General features: G+C 36.5%; 1 protein-coding gene across 8 annotated transcripts in view; it reads right to left on the minus strand.

The window, feature by feature from the left end:
- Positions 1–585: 585 nt before the first annotated feature.
- HMCN1 (hemicentin 1) overlaps positions 586–15564 on the minus strand; it is a 454658-nt gene continuing 439679 nt past the window's right edge. For 5 of the 8 annotated variants that reach the window (XM_073011672.1, XM_007989160.3, XM_073011673.1 and 2 more), the window contains 4 exons: positions 13006–13356; positions 9511–9630; positions 3948–4074; positions 587–2484 (listed from right to left, as the gene is read on the minus strand). In XM_073011672.1, the coding sequence (XP_072867773.1) occupies positions 2118–2484; positions 3948–4074; positions 9511–9630; positions 13006–13356 (965 nt within the window). In that variant the 3' untranslated portion in view covers positions 587–2117. Of the gene's footprint in view, positions 2485–3947; positions 4075–9510; positions 9631–13005; positions 13357–15564 lie in introns of all 8 variants that reach the window. The other 3 variants (XM_007989162.3, XM_073011675.1, XM_073011674.1) reach the window with 2 other exon arrangements.

Consider the following 15564-nt stretch of genomic DNA (forward strand, 5'->3'; position numbering starts at 1 on the left):
TCAACCACTGGCATGCTTGAGAATTTTCAAGGAAATGTTGTCAAAAGTACTTGGTTAAAGTCAAGATTCTGACTGGATCTTCTGGCTCCCCAAATAGGAATTTCCAAATCAAATACTGTAGTAACCAGAAGTCTGTTCCTACCAATGACTATGCAGTAGCTCATGTCTGGTCACTGTCCTGTCAGTTTCTATGCTTGTAGATTATTGGACAGAGGAGATGAGCAAAACTAATGTGGTTTAATTTTAGAAGCTCAATGGTCAGGGTCAGGTGTTGGAGTTGTTTACCAAAGTACTTAGTTATAAAAATGTCCTTTCTAAGGATTTAGGCATGAAGCAGATGTCTTGACTGTATTACATCAGCATTTCCCCAAGTGTTCAGTGAGATAATGTATGAGGGAAAAAAAGGTTTGGTATTAAATCTGTCGGAAAATGTTGGCTTGAATAAACAACCTGTTCACTGCTGAACTTCTAAGTTTCTTTAATTGTTAGTGTTGACAGAAAATCTTTAATAGGAGGACATGTTATGTAGTATTTTTCAAACTTGTTTGATCATAGAACACTTGTGACTAAAAACACCTTTACTAGACTAGTATTCTGTAGAACATTCTTTGGTAAACACTGATTTAGTCAATCACCTGGCTGACAGCTGGACTGTGGAGTGGATATTTTTTCCAGGTTCCTTTGAATAATGTGATTCTAGGTTAAAAATCCTTCAATCATAGCTCACGATTAGGCCTTCACTAGTTTAATATCATAGGAGATGAATTCACTTGAGATAAGATATAAAAAACACTGTTTAGGTAGATGAAAAAACTTATGTAGTGGGACTCATGACAGGTAAGGTAGGACATGTCTGCCACTCACTAGCTGTCTTGTCTTAAGAAAGTTACTTAAGTTATGTCTGTCCTAGGATCCTGGCCTATAAAATGTGGTAAAATGTAATGCTACCTCTATCTCAAGGGATCTCATGATTGTGTGTCTGTTTATGTGTATGACTTTAAATTTAATCCCTGTTTTAGCTGTAAGGAAACAAATTTTAGGTTCTTCAAAAGGTTATGAAAAAATGTGAAAATTTATTGAGGCTGATTTTAGTGTAATATTGTTTTTTTATAAAATAATTTTATAAGAGAGTCCATCAAGATATTACATAGAAAATGCACACTAAGGTAATATATATATACACTTCATAAAAATAGAATACATCTTGGCAATTGCTTAGTCTATTACCACCATGTACAGTGTATTGACGTTTAACATTTGTGTTAATTTGAACATATGAGATTTTTAAAAAACAAACCTGTCCCACTGGTATCTTTAAAAATTGTTTTCATTGACAGGAAAATAAAAAATTCTGGAATGTAAAAGTTATGAAGCTAACTGGATGAAAGTTTATATTAAAATGTTAAAGTTCCATGCCCTGAACGACTGTCGTGAGGGCAAAGCGATTTTTTTTTTTATTATTTTCATAAGTGGTTCAGCTGATCTCACAAAATCACTGAAAATAATATCCTTGTTCTGAATGTTCAGTCAAGATAAGCACCACTTGGGATCAAACAAGACTTCTAGTAACTGTACTATATTTTTAAAAATGAGTGGTGTTTTTCTCCTTAAAATGAAAATAGGTAAGTCCTATTATATTGTATCAATACTTACAAAAATTGCCAGAAGTTATTTTATAAGCTTTGATCAAAATACTTAGTAACTAATTTTATGATTCTAAAAATAGTCAAATGCTCAAAAACTCTATTTGACTCTGAATCAGTTGTTTTTGTTTTTTGTTGTTTGGTTTGGCTTTCAGGAAAATGATCCTAGGTACTACACTACTATAAACCATCACTGATAGGTCCTGTTAGATGTTCAGAGTAATCTTTGGGAAATAACTGCTCCAGTGTAATAAATAAAATAATAAGGGACTTTTCTAGACCATACTTCAAGATATGACCATGGTGGGATCATGAAAACACCTCAGAAGTACCAAGGAAGGCACACAAAACAGAGTGTAGCACCATTTTCAAGTTGCCAAGACTGCAACTGTTCAAGAGACAGTAATCTGGAAGGGGGCTTGATTGCCATGATTAATGCGGTTTAAATATGTGGAATAGGCTTTGGAGAGTTCCTTAGTATGGATAGGCAGACACAGCTATATAAACTATGAATGTGGTCTGATATTCAATGGTCCCGTTGGCACTGTAGGATGAGGCTCGGACCCTCATGCGGTAGGTCTCTGCTTCTCGTAGTGGTCGTGTTGTATACACCACTCCTTTCAGGTTTTCATCCCTCAAGGCAAAAGGAACAGTCTGTTCCTCATCTATCATGAGGAAAGTTGTCCTGGGATGCATCACTCCATCCTGCGTGTAGGCAACCAGCCGGATTAAATCTTGATTGGTGGCTATTCCAAATGGGAGGGAGACGAGTTTGTATTCCAAAGCATATGGACTCAAGGCACATTCCAAATCATTGGGTGGACAGTTCTTGAGGCAGAACCTAAGAACAACAAACATATGAAATACATAGTTATCTGGAAGCAGGAGGTGGCATGATGCAGGTGGTCGTGATCCATGACAACTTTCAGGCACTGCATTCAGGAGGCAGCCTGGTTGTAAAAGCGGTAAGACTCAGTCGTGTTCTGTGTCACTAACTCAAACCAGACACCAGATGACTAGGAGAAGATGCTGGTGTGAAGTCAAATATCTATCTTGCTGCTCCATTAAAAGCAGAAGTGTCTGAGCCATTGAAGTAAGTATGAATGCCACAAGAGTATTTTCTTTAAAATGAAAAGTCAGTTTTGGAAATAAAAGCATCTGCATATATATTGGAAACATGTACTTCTTAAAGAGGAATACAAACTACTTTTTAATTATATAATATCCTAACACTGTTTGAAAGGTGAAACAAAATATATTGATATTTTATTTTTCTAAAAATAATAAAAGGTCAATTAGGATTTCCGGTGGGGAAGGGGCACTTCTTTTGTAATTGTCGTTCACATTATTGTAGATTAAAAAGCTTTATTTTCTTTTACCAGAGCGCATGTTGACTGCTTTTTGAGTCTGATGACTTTTAAATTGTTTGCCAGAAACCGATGGTAATCAAGAGGGGGAAAAATGCACAGAGGACCGTTTTATGAAGATAGGATTCTGCAGTCATAGTATTTTTAGAGGCTTTGTTAAGTCTGTATTTTCAATTTTCTCCTTCCTATTCCATATCTCATCAGACCAATCGCAAATAGGTTTTTGGTGGATTCTGGGCAGTCCACACTTGACTATGCTGCAGTAACTTGGTAAGCATTACCAAGAGGAAAACAAAGTGAACTCCAGCCAGTATTTGGTTTCAGAAACACCTTCCTATTAGCTGGACCTATCCAAGAGGAACATTATCACTTGTTTTCAATCACCCTGTTAACTTGGTACCTGAACAGAGTACAACATTTCTGGAAGGAAAGAGAGAAAATAGAATGGTAGTTTATTCAGAATGCAGAAAAGCCTGTTTCAGACAGAAGGAAATATAAGCAAGTTGATGTATGAATGGGCAGACGACTGACTCATCTTCGCTCATCTCCATTCTCAAGGAGTGGTGAGTCAGTGAAACAACAGAAAAAGTGCCTCATGGTGGGCTCTAAGTCTGCAGAGCCCTTACCACCCTGAGGCAACACAACAGAAACGAAAAACTTGCTGCTGAGGCAGAACCCACCATGTTACATGTTAAATGCTGGGAAGACTGCTTCAGGCAACACTGGCAGCCAAGAGTGAGCTTGGGTGGCAGTGGCTGCTGCAGGATGAGCTCATTTCTTGGCCACTCATTGAAGAGAATACTTACTGTCACCACACATCTTCCTGGAGTTAGTGACTTCCTGTGAGTTACACATGACAAGAGACAAAGTTTATGTTGGTCAAGGAGTGGGAGGAAGGATTTTCAAAACATGTCTGGGATGAGAAGGCAAGACATACCCTGAAACAGGATCCCGTTGGTAGTTGGGCGGACAGGGTGTATCGATGCACTGGTAGCTTCCTCTCATGTTGAAGCACATGCGATTGGGCCCACAGTGTACATTCTGCTCCAGACACTCATCGATATCTAGGGACGGCACAGGGAACATGCAGCATCAGCAATGAGGGTGAGAGAAGGCCATCAGAGCAGGCACTGTGGATGTGTGACTGGAAGGTGGAGGGCTAGCCTTCTCCTCCCATGAATGAACTTAGTCATATCTAAGCTTCTTCAACCACAAAATGGGGATCATGACACCTGGTGGAGTTTTTTTCCCAGATTGCCTTAAGCACATATTTCTTTATGTGAAAGGACATCAAAAAATGAGAGCTATAAAAGTAGATGGGGAGATATTAAGAGCTCTCTGGTGTCTTTTATATTTGGGCAATACCGTGCATTTGAGTTTTATAAAGCAAGTAATATTTTAAATGCACTATGAACAAACCAAAAATTTAAAGGACAGTTGTGAATATTTTTTGCAAAGTGAAGAATCTTCTTAAAATGTGAGTGATCCTTGCCTAGTGTTTTGTTTTATAATGTCAAATTGTTGAGTGGAAAATAGGGTCTTAGATATGAAAGGAGTCAAGTTATAAATTCAGGAGAGATGGAACAGGCTAGTCAGATCTTGAGAGAGACAAACAAAACAGGATCAAATGAGTGGCACAGACACCACAAAGTAAGCTGATCAAATGGAGCAGTTCACCTGGATCTATACTGTGTTAAGTCTATCTTCTGTTGTTATGGCAGTGGGATGCTCTCCTTAGGGTAATGGTATGGGGAAAATATGCAAATGAAGTACTCTTTATTTTGTTGTTTTCTACACTAAGTTGTTAAGTAGAAACATACTTTAAGTGCTTCATGAAAATGAGTGTTTTTGAGCCATGATTCTTAATTTGGGGTTTATTTTTGAGCATCAGGGGATCTGTAAATGAAAATGTTTGCGTGTGTGTGTGTGTGAGACAGAGAGACAGAGAATGTGAGATTGATTGATGGATGGATTTTCTGGAAAGAGGGTCCATGGAGTATAACACAATTTTTAAGGAATTTTAAGATCCCAAAGGTAAGAATGGTATTTTAGAGCAGTGGTTTTCATACTGGGGCATCCTCATTCCCCTGGTGATGCACGAATGTTTTCTAGCAGTAAGAATGCAGGCGTATGTTCTAGCAATATGAATGTTTATCTCAGAGGATAAACAGAGTAAGCATATTGGTAATAAAGACTGATGGTGGCAGGCCTTATTTTATCATGGCCACAAACCAATGGTCTTAGCTCGCTATTTTATTTTATTTTTTGAGATGGAGTCTCACTCTGTTGCCCAGGCTGGAGTGTAGTGGTACTGTCTCGGTTCACTGCAAGCTCTGCCTCCCGGGCTCAAGTGATTCTCCTGCCTTAGCTTCCTGAGTAGCTGGGACTACAGGCATGCATCACCACGCCTGGCTAACTTTTGTATTTTTAGTAGAGATGGGATTTCACCATGTTGGCCAGGCTGGTCTCGAACCCCTGACCTTAGGTGATCCACCTGCCTCAGCCTCCCATTAGCTCGCTATTTTAAATTAGATTTCAGAAGTGAGTTGGCTGTCATGGGGACACTTAATAACATTTTTGTTTGAACAGAAAAATCACCTTCGACTTTTTCTGACAGTAGATCTGATTAATTTGACAAGAATACAGACTTTCATATATAGTGGCCACTTTCCATTAACCGAGGGAGTTAAACCTGCAGCTCTGAAGTTTTGATGAAAATATATTTAAAGCTTGTGCACATTAAGATAACAATCTGTATAACAGTGCCAGAATTCACATCCTTTACAACTATTTAAACTTATAAGAAACTTTAGTGGTTAATTTTTAAAAGTATGAGTAAAGTATAAGGTTTTCAAAGTCTAAGTCAATTGGCTGCATATAGCATTGGTCCTGATATAAAAGAGGGAAAAGTGACAATTAAATGGACTGAATTGGTTCTCCAGAGGTGGGTCCTGAAGGTCAAATGCACTTCTATCATGGAAGCTGTGCTAAGAACAATGGACATGTGTTACTATGACGTCACTGTACAGTAGTACATAACCTGGTAGTTGGATAATGGTATTTTTATTGGGACTTGATACAAAAATAAGCATTTTAGATTTGGCTCCAAATATGTTGTTTTCTAAGGAAAACACAGACAATGTAATTATTTACTGAAAACAATAAGTCTGCACAAAGTAAAAAGATACTGGGTTAGAATGATATGGAGTAAATAACTTTTTAGTTATATGTGCTGACAATGATGTAGTATGCTATTACTAGTATTATACTAGGATTAGTTTTCCTACAGGAATGAAACACAATGTGAAACAACTTTATTTCAGTTAAGTCTTGCCTACTGGCTCTGTGAAACAATTTCTAATTATGATTTTATCAGTCAGGAGGGCTTAATCTCCCTGACAAAATGAGATTGTCTCAGTGATGTGAAAAGCCTTCTAGAAAAATGTGAAATTCAATTAGCCTTATCTTCCTTCTCTCATTAAAAAATTTTCTCTTCATATTCATCGTCTACATGAATTTTACCTCATTTTCATCATGAACTCTTGTAGAAACATGAAGCCAGTGGGCTGCAGGGGACCATGATAGTGGTGGTGTGGAGACTAGAAGCTGGATGAACATCAGTGTGCATAATAAGTTGTTATTTAGTAGTTACCTTATGATATGTTTTCATTGGGTAAATATGAATCTATAAAGAAATATCAGAATCTAATATAGAAATATACACTTTCTATTAAAAAGCTTTCCTAAGTACTGAGGTGCTGGGCAGGTGGACCTCTTCTGTCTCTGGTCTATTATCCTCTCCTCAGGGCGAAGCACTCTCTCTAGAAATTCACTCACTCTACTCATTTACTCTACTCACTATTCTTAAAAAAAAGAAGACAGAAAAATAAATAGAAATTGTGTTGTCTTCTGTTCATGGATGATGTGATGTCTGGTTTCTATTAAATATAAGAAAATCACGATTGAAATGAAAGTATTTTGTAACATACTGCTACAAGAAAAGAATCCCAAAATGAGCTGAAAATTTTTATATTAACAGCTTTAGAACATATGATTGTATTTAACCAAGTGCTTCTGAATACTAAAAAAAATAATTTAGGATAAACATACTTGAAACATCTGTCTTATAGAAAATATAAGTAATTTAGATTCTTGATAAACATGCATTGCATTTTTAAAACACGGATGAATAAGAGCACTCATTTTAAATGCAGTGCTCATATGTTTCCAAATTTTTAGAAGTAGATTAGTGGTGCATAAAATTAGCATAAGGATCCTTTAGTTTCTCCTCTCTGCATCTTAGGCAATTCTTGATTGGTCATGCTTTTTTTCATTTTGCAGTCTGGTGACTTTCACTTTTGACTAGAGTTTCTGTACTTGTTGAATGTCAAATTCACTTTAATTTCCCTTTTATTATTGACATTTGTATCAGTAATTTCTAAATCTTTTAAAAAACCATATGCAAATAAAAAGCAGTCTTTGGTTCCTTATAAATGCCTCAAACACTTTCTAAAAGTATAAAAAGAATGCAAGTTATTCTTTAGGGCAAAGAAAAAGGCATAATTGTTTTCTCTCAAGTCTTTTTAAAACCACAAAAATATGTAACCCATTTAAATTGCAAACATTTCAAGTGACACCTGTTTCTGATTTGTCCACGTTATTTTCCACTCTCTGTAGCACAACTGAAAGCTGAAGAATGTTTTGAACTAAGTAAGTGACAAAGGCAATTAAAAAAATAAACGGGCACAATTTAGAAAGGGAGAAAAATTCTTTAATGAGAATAAAATATAACCCTTTAAAATCTGGCTAAGGGGTTTTGCGTTTCAGTGGTTATTCCAAATGCTTCGGTATCTGCCCTGTTGCCTTCCTTGGTGCCTGGAGTACCCAGAGGGGGTGTGGTTTTAGTGTGGGCATCGCCACTCCTTCAGGAAGACTCTTGGGTTGAAGAACTGGGAAAAGTGATCACATCTGGATAAAGTGCTCTCACCCCATCCTGCTGCCTCAGTGCAATGCTCCTGGTGCTCACAGCATCCCAGGAGACAAAGGACTATTCTAGACATATAGATCTGAGGTCAAGTCCTACCTCTGCTCTTGATTATTCTAGGACATCAAGGCTCACATAATCACTCTGAGAATTAGTTTCAGAATGGGTACAAATTATCTAATGGGTGTCCATTAGAATGGGTGCAAATTATTGCCCTTGACATATTTATACTGCTGATTAAAATGAAATAACAGTTGTTTTGGAAAAAGATAACAATATGATAAATTATTCCAGTACTTCAAATCTGAGTAACATTCTCTGCATGGGGTAGGTTCTTAAAAATGTTTGGTGACTGATGGCCCAAAGCAAAAGTTATTGCTCAACTTGATGTTTCATCTCCAGCCCACATGACCCAGTTGGGGCTCTCAGGGAGTGTGAATGAGTGTGAATGGGTGGTGTGGGGTAAGGTGGCAGTGCTCATGGTAACTAGGGTGAAGCCATTGTCCATACTGGTTTTGCCTCCTGGAACTCATTTTCCATGAGCTGCATCCCAGCAAGTGTTTTGTGAATCCCATAAAGAGAAAAAAATTCAATCGAAATTTGATTGCTGCTGATAAAGCACTCTTTCGGAGCATTTATTTGCTATACTTTACAAAAGGATATAATTTTCCATGACACAAATTAATACAATTCAAAAGCTTATTAAGACCTACATAATACTTCTAGATTTTGTCTACAAAATTCAAGGGTTTCTTAGAAGATTTTTAGGAGCTATACAAGTTCTTATTTCTCCTTAATATAAGTACATGTTGCAATATAATCAACCTTACCAAATTACAATGTTCCTTTCACATTTTTGTGTAAAATGGGAACTACTGAGATTGATTTTTTTGTCATTGCTACACTTGCCTAAAACTGTTATAGAACCAATAAGCTATATTTTGATTTATTTACATGTCTGTCTCCACTAGCCTGTAAACTCTTAAAGGGAAGACTCTATCTTATTTATCTGTTTAAATCTTGCAATGCTAGCACATAATTGTTCCATATCAATGTAGACTCAACGAATGAATGAATCATTTAATTGACTACCAAACTGATCACTCTAAAAATAAGTTTAATAAGAGGGACCACATATAAAATAATGTCTAACACTGAAGTAAATTTACTGAGTAACCTTCTCATTTTTCACTTCCATTTTAGTGGAATTGCAAAAAAAATGTTGGAAGAGATCTATTCCCATTAAGGCTTAAAAGATATATAATATGAACTGGCTTAGGCATTTTTGCTCCTTCTAGTAAGACCGTTCCAAAAAATGTTTCTCAACTATTTTCTTTGCTTACTTCCTCTCCCATTGCTTCTCCTGCTTGCAAAAGCAATGTTTGAACATAATTCTGACCCATGGGAATGGGCAAGAAGGGGAAGCCACTAGGAGAATGATTATTCAAAAAAAACCTCACACTCTCTGTTGGTTTTTAGTCAAGTTGCAACAATAAACATCCCAATGTTTTCTCACCTTGGCATGTCTTTCCATTGAGTGTGAGTTGATAGCCAGGTGGGCAGATGCATTGATAACTTCCAAAGGTATTCTTACACTCATGCTGGCAGGCATCTGTATTTTCACATTCATCAATATCTGTTCAGGAAGACGACAGAGTTATCACCACACAAGAAAAAAGCAGACACTGTGACAGAGCCAACTCTCATCAAGTTGTTGATATACATTAGAAAAACTTTTTGGTGATTTTATACTCGTGTGTTAAAAAATGCTCAGAGCTATTTTCTATCAAGTTTTTTTATGTTATAAAAATATTGAATATAGTACTATATACATATTACCATATTACAAAATATGGACATTTCTTCTATGTATAAGCACATATATGCTGAAGTCCCAACCTGATCAATTTTTATATTAGTTAAGAGAGACATGACAGAGGAAACAAATGTGGACAGAATCCTAAACCACCAAAATATGAAACTCTTTAAGGAACAGTAGAAATTTCCTAAAATATAATGTTCCTATTGAGATTAATTACAAAAAGGAGTATTTGTTTTTATTGTATTCAAATTTTGGCTGTCTTTCTCTCTCGCAGCAGGCCTACCCATGCATAGCTTTCCCATACATAGATATCATATGGAAATGTTTTTCGTTTTTGTGACAAAAAATATTCCTCACATTTTTTACACAATTTGAATGCACTAATGACAAGTACATACATATATAGTTGTGTTACCTTTGGCAGGCCATTTAACTTCTCAAGATCTCATTTATTCTTCTGTCAAAAGGGACACTTGAGACTATCTGCCCTAATTCACAGTTTTGCTGAAAGGTTCATATACAGTAATATGTGGGAAAGTAGTCTATAAAGGGCTATCTGCTATTATTAAACAAAGCCATGAAAATGGCAAGGAGTGTGAGAATAGTTGATAATTCAAAATTAATTGATATTTGCTTTAAGGTATATGATTTGGGAGGCTGAAAATTTCTTGTCCCAGTGGTGTTTTGCTTTGACTAAAATTAAAATTTGCTCATAGTCTCTGATCATACACCAATCAGTGGAAGACTAGTTAACCAAAATGTTGATTCTATGATTTATGTGAGTTTTTACTTCTTTAAAATCAGCTTTAACCTAAAATAACAGAAATGTAAATGATATTGAACTCCAAGTAGTTAACACAGAGCTTTTGCAAGTATGAATTTTACAGTGCCCCCAAGTGTGATTTCTGCATTCAGATGCAATGCAATGGTCATTTTTCCTGTTATGCTTTGGAATCAATTTCTTCGAAAACTAGACTTTAGCGCAAGTCTAATAAGATTTCATAGTGTTAATTTGAATCTTTCATAACTTGTCTGTCCCAGATAGTTAATGAAAAGCATTTGGTGTTTATTGCAAGTTGGTCTTGTTGTGTAGTTCCAAAGCTGTCTACAATCTTACTGTAAATTTCTTCATTAGTCCCAATACTATAAAATACCATATTTTAAGAAATGTTTAAGCCTATGAATTGCCCCCAAAGAAACTTAAATATCCAGTAATGGACTAGCTATACATTTTTACTTTAGATTCTCCAAGATTGACCCTTACTGTGAAATAGTGGCTGCCTCAAATAGCAGATGACTGAGGAAGATGATTGTGATAACATAATATAGGTTTAACATAAACAGAAGACAGAAAACATTTATAAGACTCTACTGTGATGAAACTGCAGCCATAGATAGTGATGAAGAAGTAGGGAAATGGGTTATTAATCAGGAAACTTTCTTAAAATAACTTGGACCTTCTGATAATTTGGAAGAAACCAGCTAATGGTGTATAGTGTGGAGGGTGTGGTTTAATTCATTTTTCATAACACAGATGTTTGTGCAGGAAAGTAAAGGTAGAACAAAAGAAAGTGCTTGTCTAAAATGAAGGCTGAGAATGGGATGGTAACCTATCACCTAGTCTGTGAAAACCCTCTAGTGGGAATGACTGTTTGGAAGAAACTGAAAGACAAAATGTCAGATGTTAATTCTGTCAATAAAAGAATAGTGAACAACTTTAATGAAGAGTCAGATCAAAATTGTGGGCATAAAAAATTACCAAAACTCAGAACAGTTTGTAGCAGATTGACAGTATTGTTTACTATACTAGCAAGAATACTGGAGTCCACATATTTAGCAATTAAACAGTATTTGACCACATGGGACAAAATGTAGACAATTGTTAATGAATGCATTAATGTTTGGTGGTAGAAGAAATGAGCACTGTCAACAATTCTGGTAAGCTAATCACAAGGGAGAAGTTTCCATATCCCTTATATTAAGCTGCAGGTACATCAGGGTGAAAAAAGACAGAAAAGTGCTGGGAAAAAAATATGAACCTAAAAAGCAAAGGGTAAAGTTTGAGTGTCCAGAGGGACTGAGGGTCCAACTGAGTAGAGATGATATGGGAAGATGAATCCACCTAAGGTTGACCAAGAAGTACATCTGAGAAGATAATAACAGGGCTTGGGCAAGGGTGGAAAAAGAAACAACAAAAATTGAAGATAGAAGAAGAAATGTTTAAAAAATATTTAGCAAAAAGCATAGTTAGGAGAGAGTAAGCAAAGTGTAGAACACTTTCGAGAAATGTAAGAAAATGAGGCTGGCATAGTGGTCTTTGAATTTAAACAGAATTTCTTTTTTCCCTCCCTCTTTACTTCCCTCCTCTGTGCTTTCTTTTTCCAGCTAACAAATAGTAAAACTAATTCCTGCTTGCTAATTCCCCTTGAGTAGGTCAATGACATGCAAATTGTAGATGTTCACAGAAAATTGAGTTAAACGAGTGACAGATGGTAATGTTTGCAACTTGAGTGAAAACAAGGTTTCAATTCTTAAGTTGGAAATTATACTTCATTTTGGCAAACAAATGAAATTATAGACTTGTGAATTTAGATAGATACTGAAAGCATATATGTTAGAGCGATAGAAGGAACTTAATTTTGTCCCAACTCATATTATCTTTTCAGTGACATACAAACATATACAATAATCAAACAGCAATTCCATGGGGACTGTGGAGCAACAGTCAATGGGATGTTGATTGTCATACAGAACAGTCGACTGAGAAGCTGAAACTTTCACTTTTAAACCACTGCTTTTCCATCAGTTCGATGTGGCTATAATCTGATGGCATATTATGTGGCAATTATGTGGCAATATTTACATCCTCTTGTAAATAAACTATATTCTGGATGCCACTGAAATTTATTTCTATGTAGCATTAAATTTAGTAACACCTTCAGGGTGACCAAAAAGAGAAACTTACTATAACACAATAAATTATCAGAATGCCCACATGTAAATCCATAATTTACTTGACTCAAGTCTGTAATAATTTTAGGTGCCAAAATAAATGTCTTAAAATTTCGAGTCATTCCGGACTTGAGATCAGATGTAGTCCACTGCACCCAGACAATCACAGGTGCTGTACACATACTTTGATCAGTAAGAGAGCCCACAGAAAGGAAATGTAATATGGCTGACATTTACCTACACATGTGTCATGGCTTGCCTCAGAGCCTTCAGGGCAAGTTTTCCTAATAGTCCTTCTAGTCCTGGAGAGAGATGTTCTGCTGTTTCTATACTCTGAGTAGGAGCTGTAGAGATGTGAGTACTGTCTGTAATGCTGTTGAGGTTGATAGTTGTTTCTCACAGGGGAGAACCGTGCAAGGTTATAGCTACTGTACTGAGTACCGTAATTTGGCAGCCTCTCCAATCCAGCGCAAGATTTCCCGTCCCCTAATAAATGTTGTCCTGGCGGACAGATACACTTGAAGCTGCCGGGGGTGTTGGAGCACTGATGTGCACAAGGTTTAGGCACTTGTTCACACTCATTAATGTCTGCTCGTGTGCCATGACATAAAAAAGAGAGAAAAAAAAGACACATACATACACACACAAAACACAGGAATATAGAATGAATCTGTGAAACAAACCAAAGATATTGTTACCCTCTAAAGCCAGGCATACAGTAATTTCTCCTCAACTGTTGTGAACTTTTGAGAAAGCTTTAATCATTCAGTTATGAACATAAAGACAGATTCTGTAAATTTCCCCCTAAATACTAATGCACACATTTTATTTGAACACTCACATTGGAGCAAGTGGCTCAGAAAACGAGACACATTAGTTCTGTGAATTCATACTCCTTTGATTTTCACTTATGGCCTTAAGATCTAGGGAACTCTGTTTTCAGCCTTGTCTCCTTGATCAGTTTAAGCTAATTTGGTATACATTTTTACATGTAATTCTACGAGTAACATTAAGATTTTAAATCTTAGAAATACTACACTAAGCTTTCTCAGTTCAGCTAGGCAGAGACATCCTAAATTGTTAAAATTTGTGTCTCTTCCTCTGGGGGAAAAAAGGTACAAGAGAGTGTGGGATCACAAATGAATACAATTTTCATCAAACTTCACTTATAAAAATGTCTCAAGATAATACCTCTTAATACAATCATACGTGTACATTTGGGAAATTTCTCTCTTGTTTTTTCTTTCTTTTGACAAATATTTCAGATGGAATTCTGACTTTTCTACTGGTTAACAATGTTGGAAGCTTTCTAATATGTCCATATATAATTTTAAAAAATGTAACTACTTTTATGTTTGTTTAAATGACTTCGTCTTTCTGCAAGCATCTTTGCCCACCTAATTCTCCACATAGCAGCCAGAGAGAACTTTTCCAAATGTAAACCATATCATATTGCTTGTCTGCCCAAGACCTTTCATGTTTTCCCATCACATTCTTTATTATGGGCTCTTTATCCTCCTTACCCTCTGCCTACCTTTGCTCTAATAGCCTGACCCCTTGGTTCTTCCTTAATTATGGTCAGTGCATTCTTTTATGAATGACATTGCCCTGGCTTCTCCTCAGCCTGAAATACACTTGCTCAGAGCCTCCCATCGTGGCTGCTCTTTCCTTTTTTTTTTTCTTTTTTTTGAGATAGAGTTGCTCTGTTGCCTAGGCTGGAGTGCAGTGGCATGATCTCAGCTCACTGCAATCTCTGCATCCTGGGTTCAAGGGATTCTCCTGTCTCAGCCTCCTGAGTACCTGGGACTACAGGCGTTTGCCAGCACACCCAGCTAATCTTTTTTGTATTTTAAATAGAGACAGGGTTTCACTGTGTTAGCCAGGATGGTCTAGATCTCCTGACCTCATGATCAGCCCGCCTCGGTCTCCCAAAGTGCTGGGATTAGAGGCGTGAGTCACCATGCCTGGCCTGCTCTTTCCTTTTGTCCAGTCTCTCAGAGAGGCTGCCTGGATCACAGTGCTACCACCCCAGTCTGGGTCTCTCTTTCTCCTTATTGTTTTATTTTTCCTTAAAGTGCTTATCACTATCTGAAATTGTATATTTTGTGATTCTTCTTTCTCTCTCTGAAAGGTAAACTCCACGAGGACAGAGACCTGGTCTGCCCTGTTCAGCAATGTATTCCCACAACCTAGAACATCATCCAACACAAAGTAGGTGCTCAATAAACATTTGTTGAATTAATGAAGGAATGGGCTTGATATCGTGTGCCAAATCAAGCCATGAACAGTAGAAACGAAAAAGATCATATGGGAAAATGTGGTCTTAAATACATGAAAACCAGAGTTCAAAGCTAATATAGATCTTAATTCTATCAGTAGAGGGAGAAATGAAATCACATCTCTAGTTTGCATTTAATTACAAGTTTTAGAGGTAGGAATGCTGGCAAAACTACAAACTTTAAATTTTTATTTTCTGAATTAGTAATTTTGAATTAATGAACAAGCCAAGCACATTTTCCCCCAATAGATTAAAAACAAGGAAACAAGGACATAGAATCAGTTCTTACCAAGATATAAACTCACCAAACATGTAAAATTTTAAAAAGTTATTTGCTTTCTATTGCTAGGTCAACACATGGAATCTGTACTTGTAACTCTTCCTATAAATTGGAAAAGGGAATGAAAGCCAAATTCTTTAATTCGTTACCACAGTGGCATGAAAGAAAACAATATAGGAAGGTAGAATAAAATAGTAAATTTTGCTTTAAAAACTTTTAGTACATAAAAATTAATATT

The sequence above is a fragment of the Chlorocebus sabaeus genome, chromosome 25 (genome assembly GCF_047675955.1).
Source record: "Chlorocebus sabaeus isolate Y175 chromosome 25, mChlSab1.0.hap1, whole genome shotgun sequence".
Classification (NCBI taxonomy): Eukaryota; Metazoa; Chordata; class Mammalia; order Primates; family Cercopithecidae; genus Chlorocebus; species Chlorocebus sabaeus.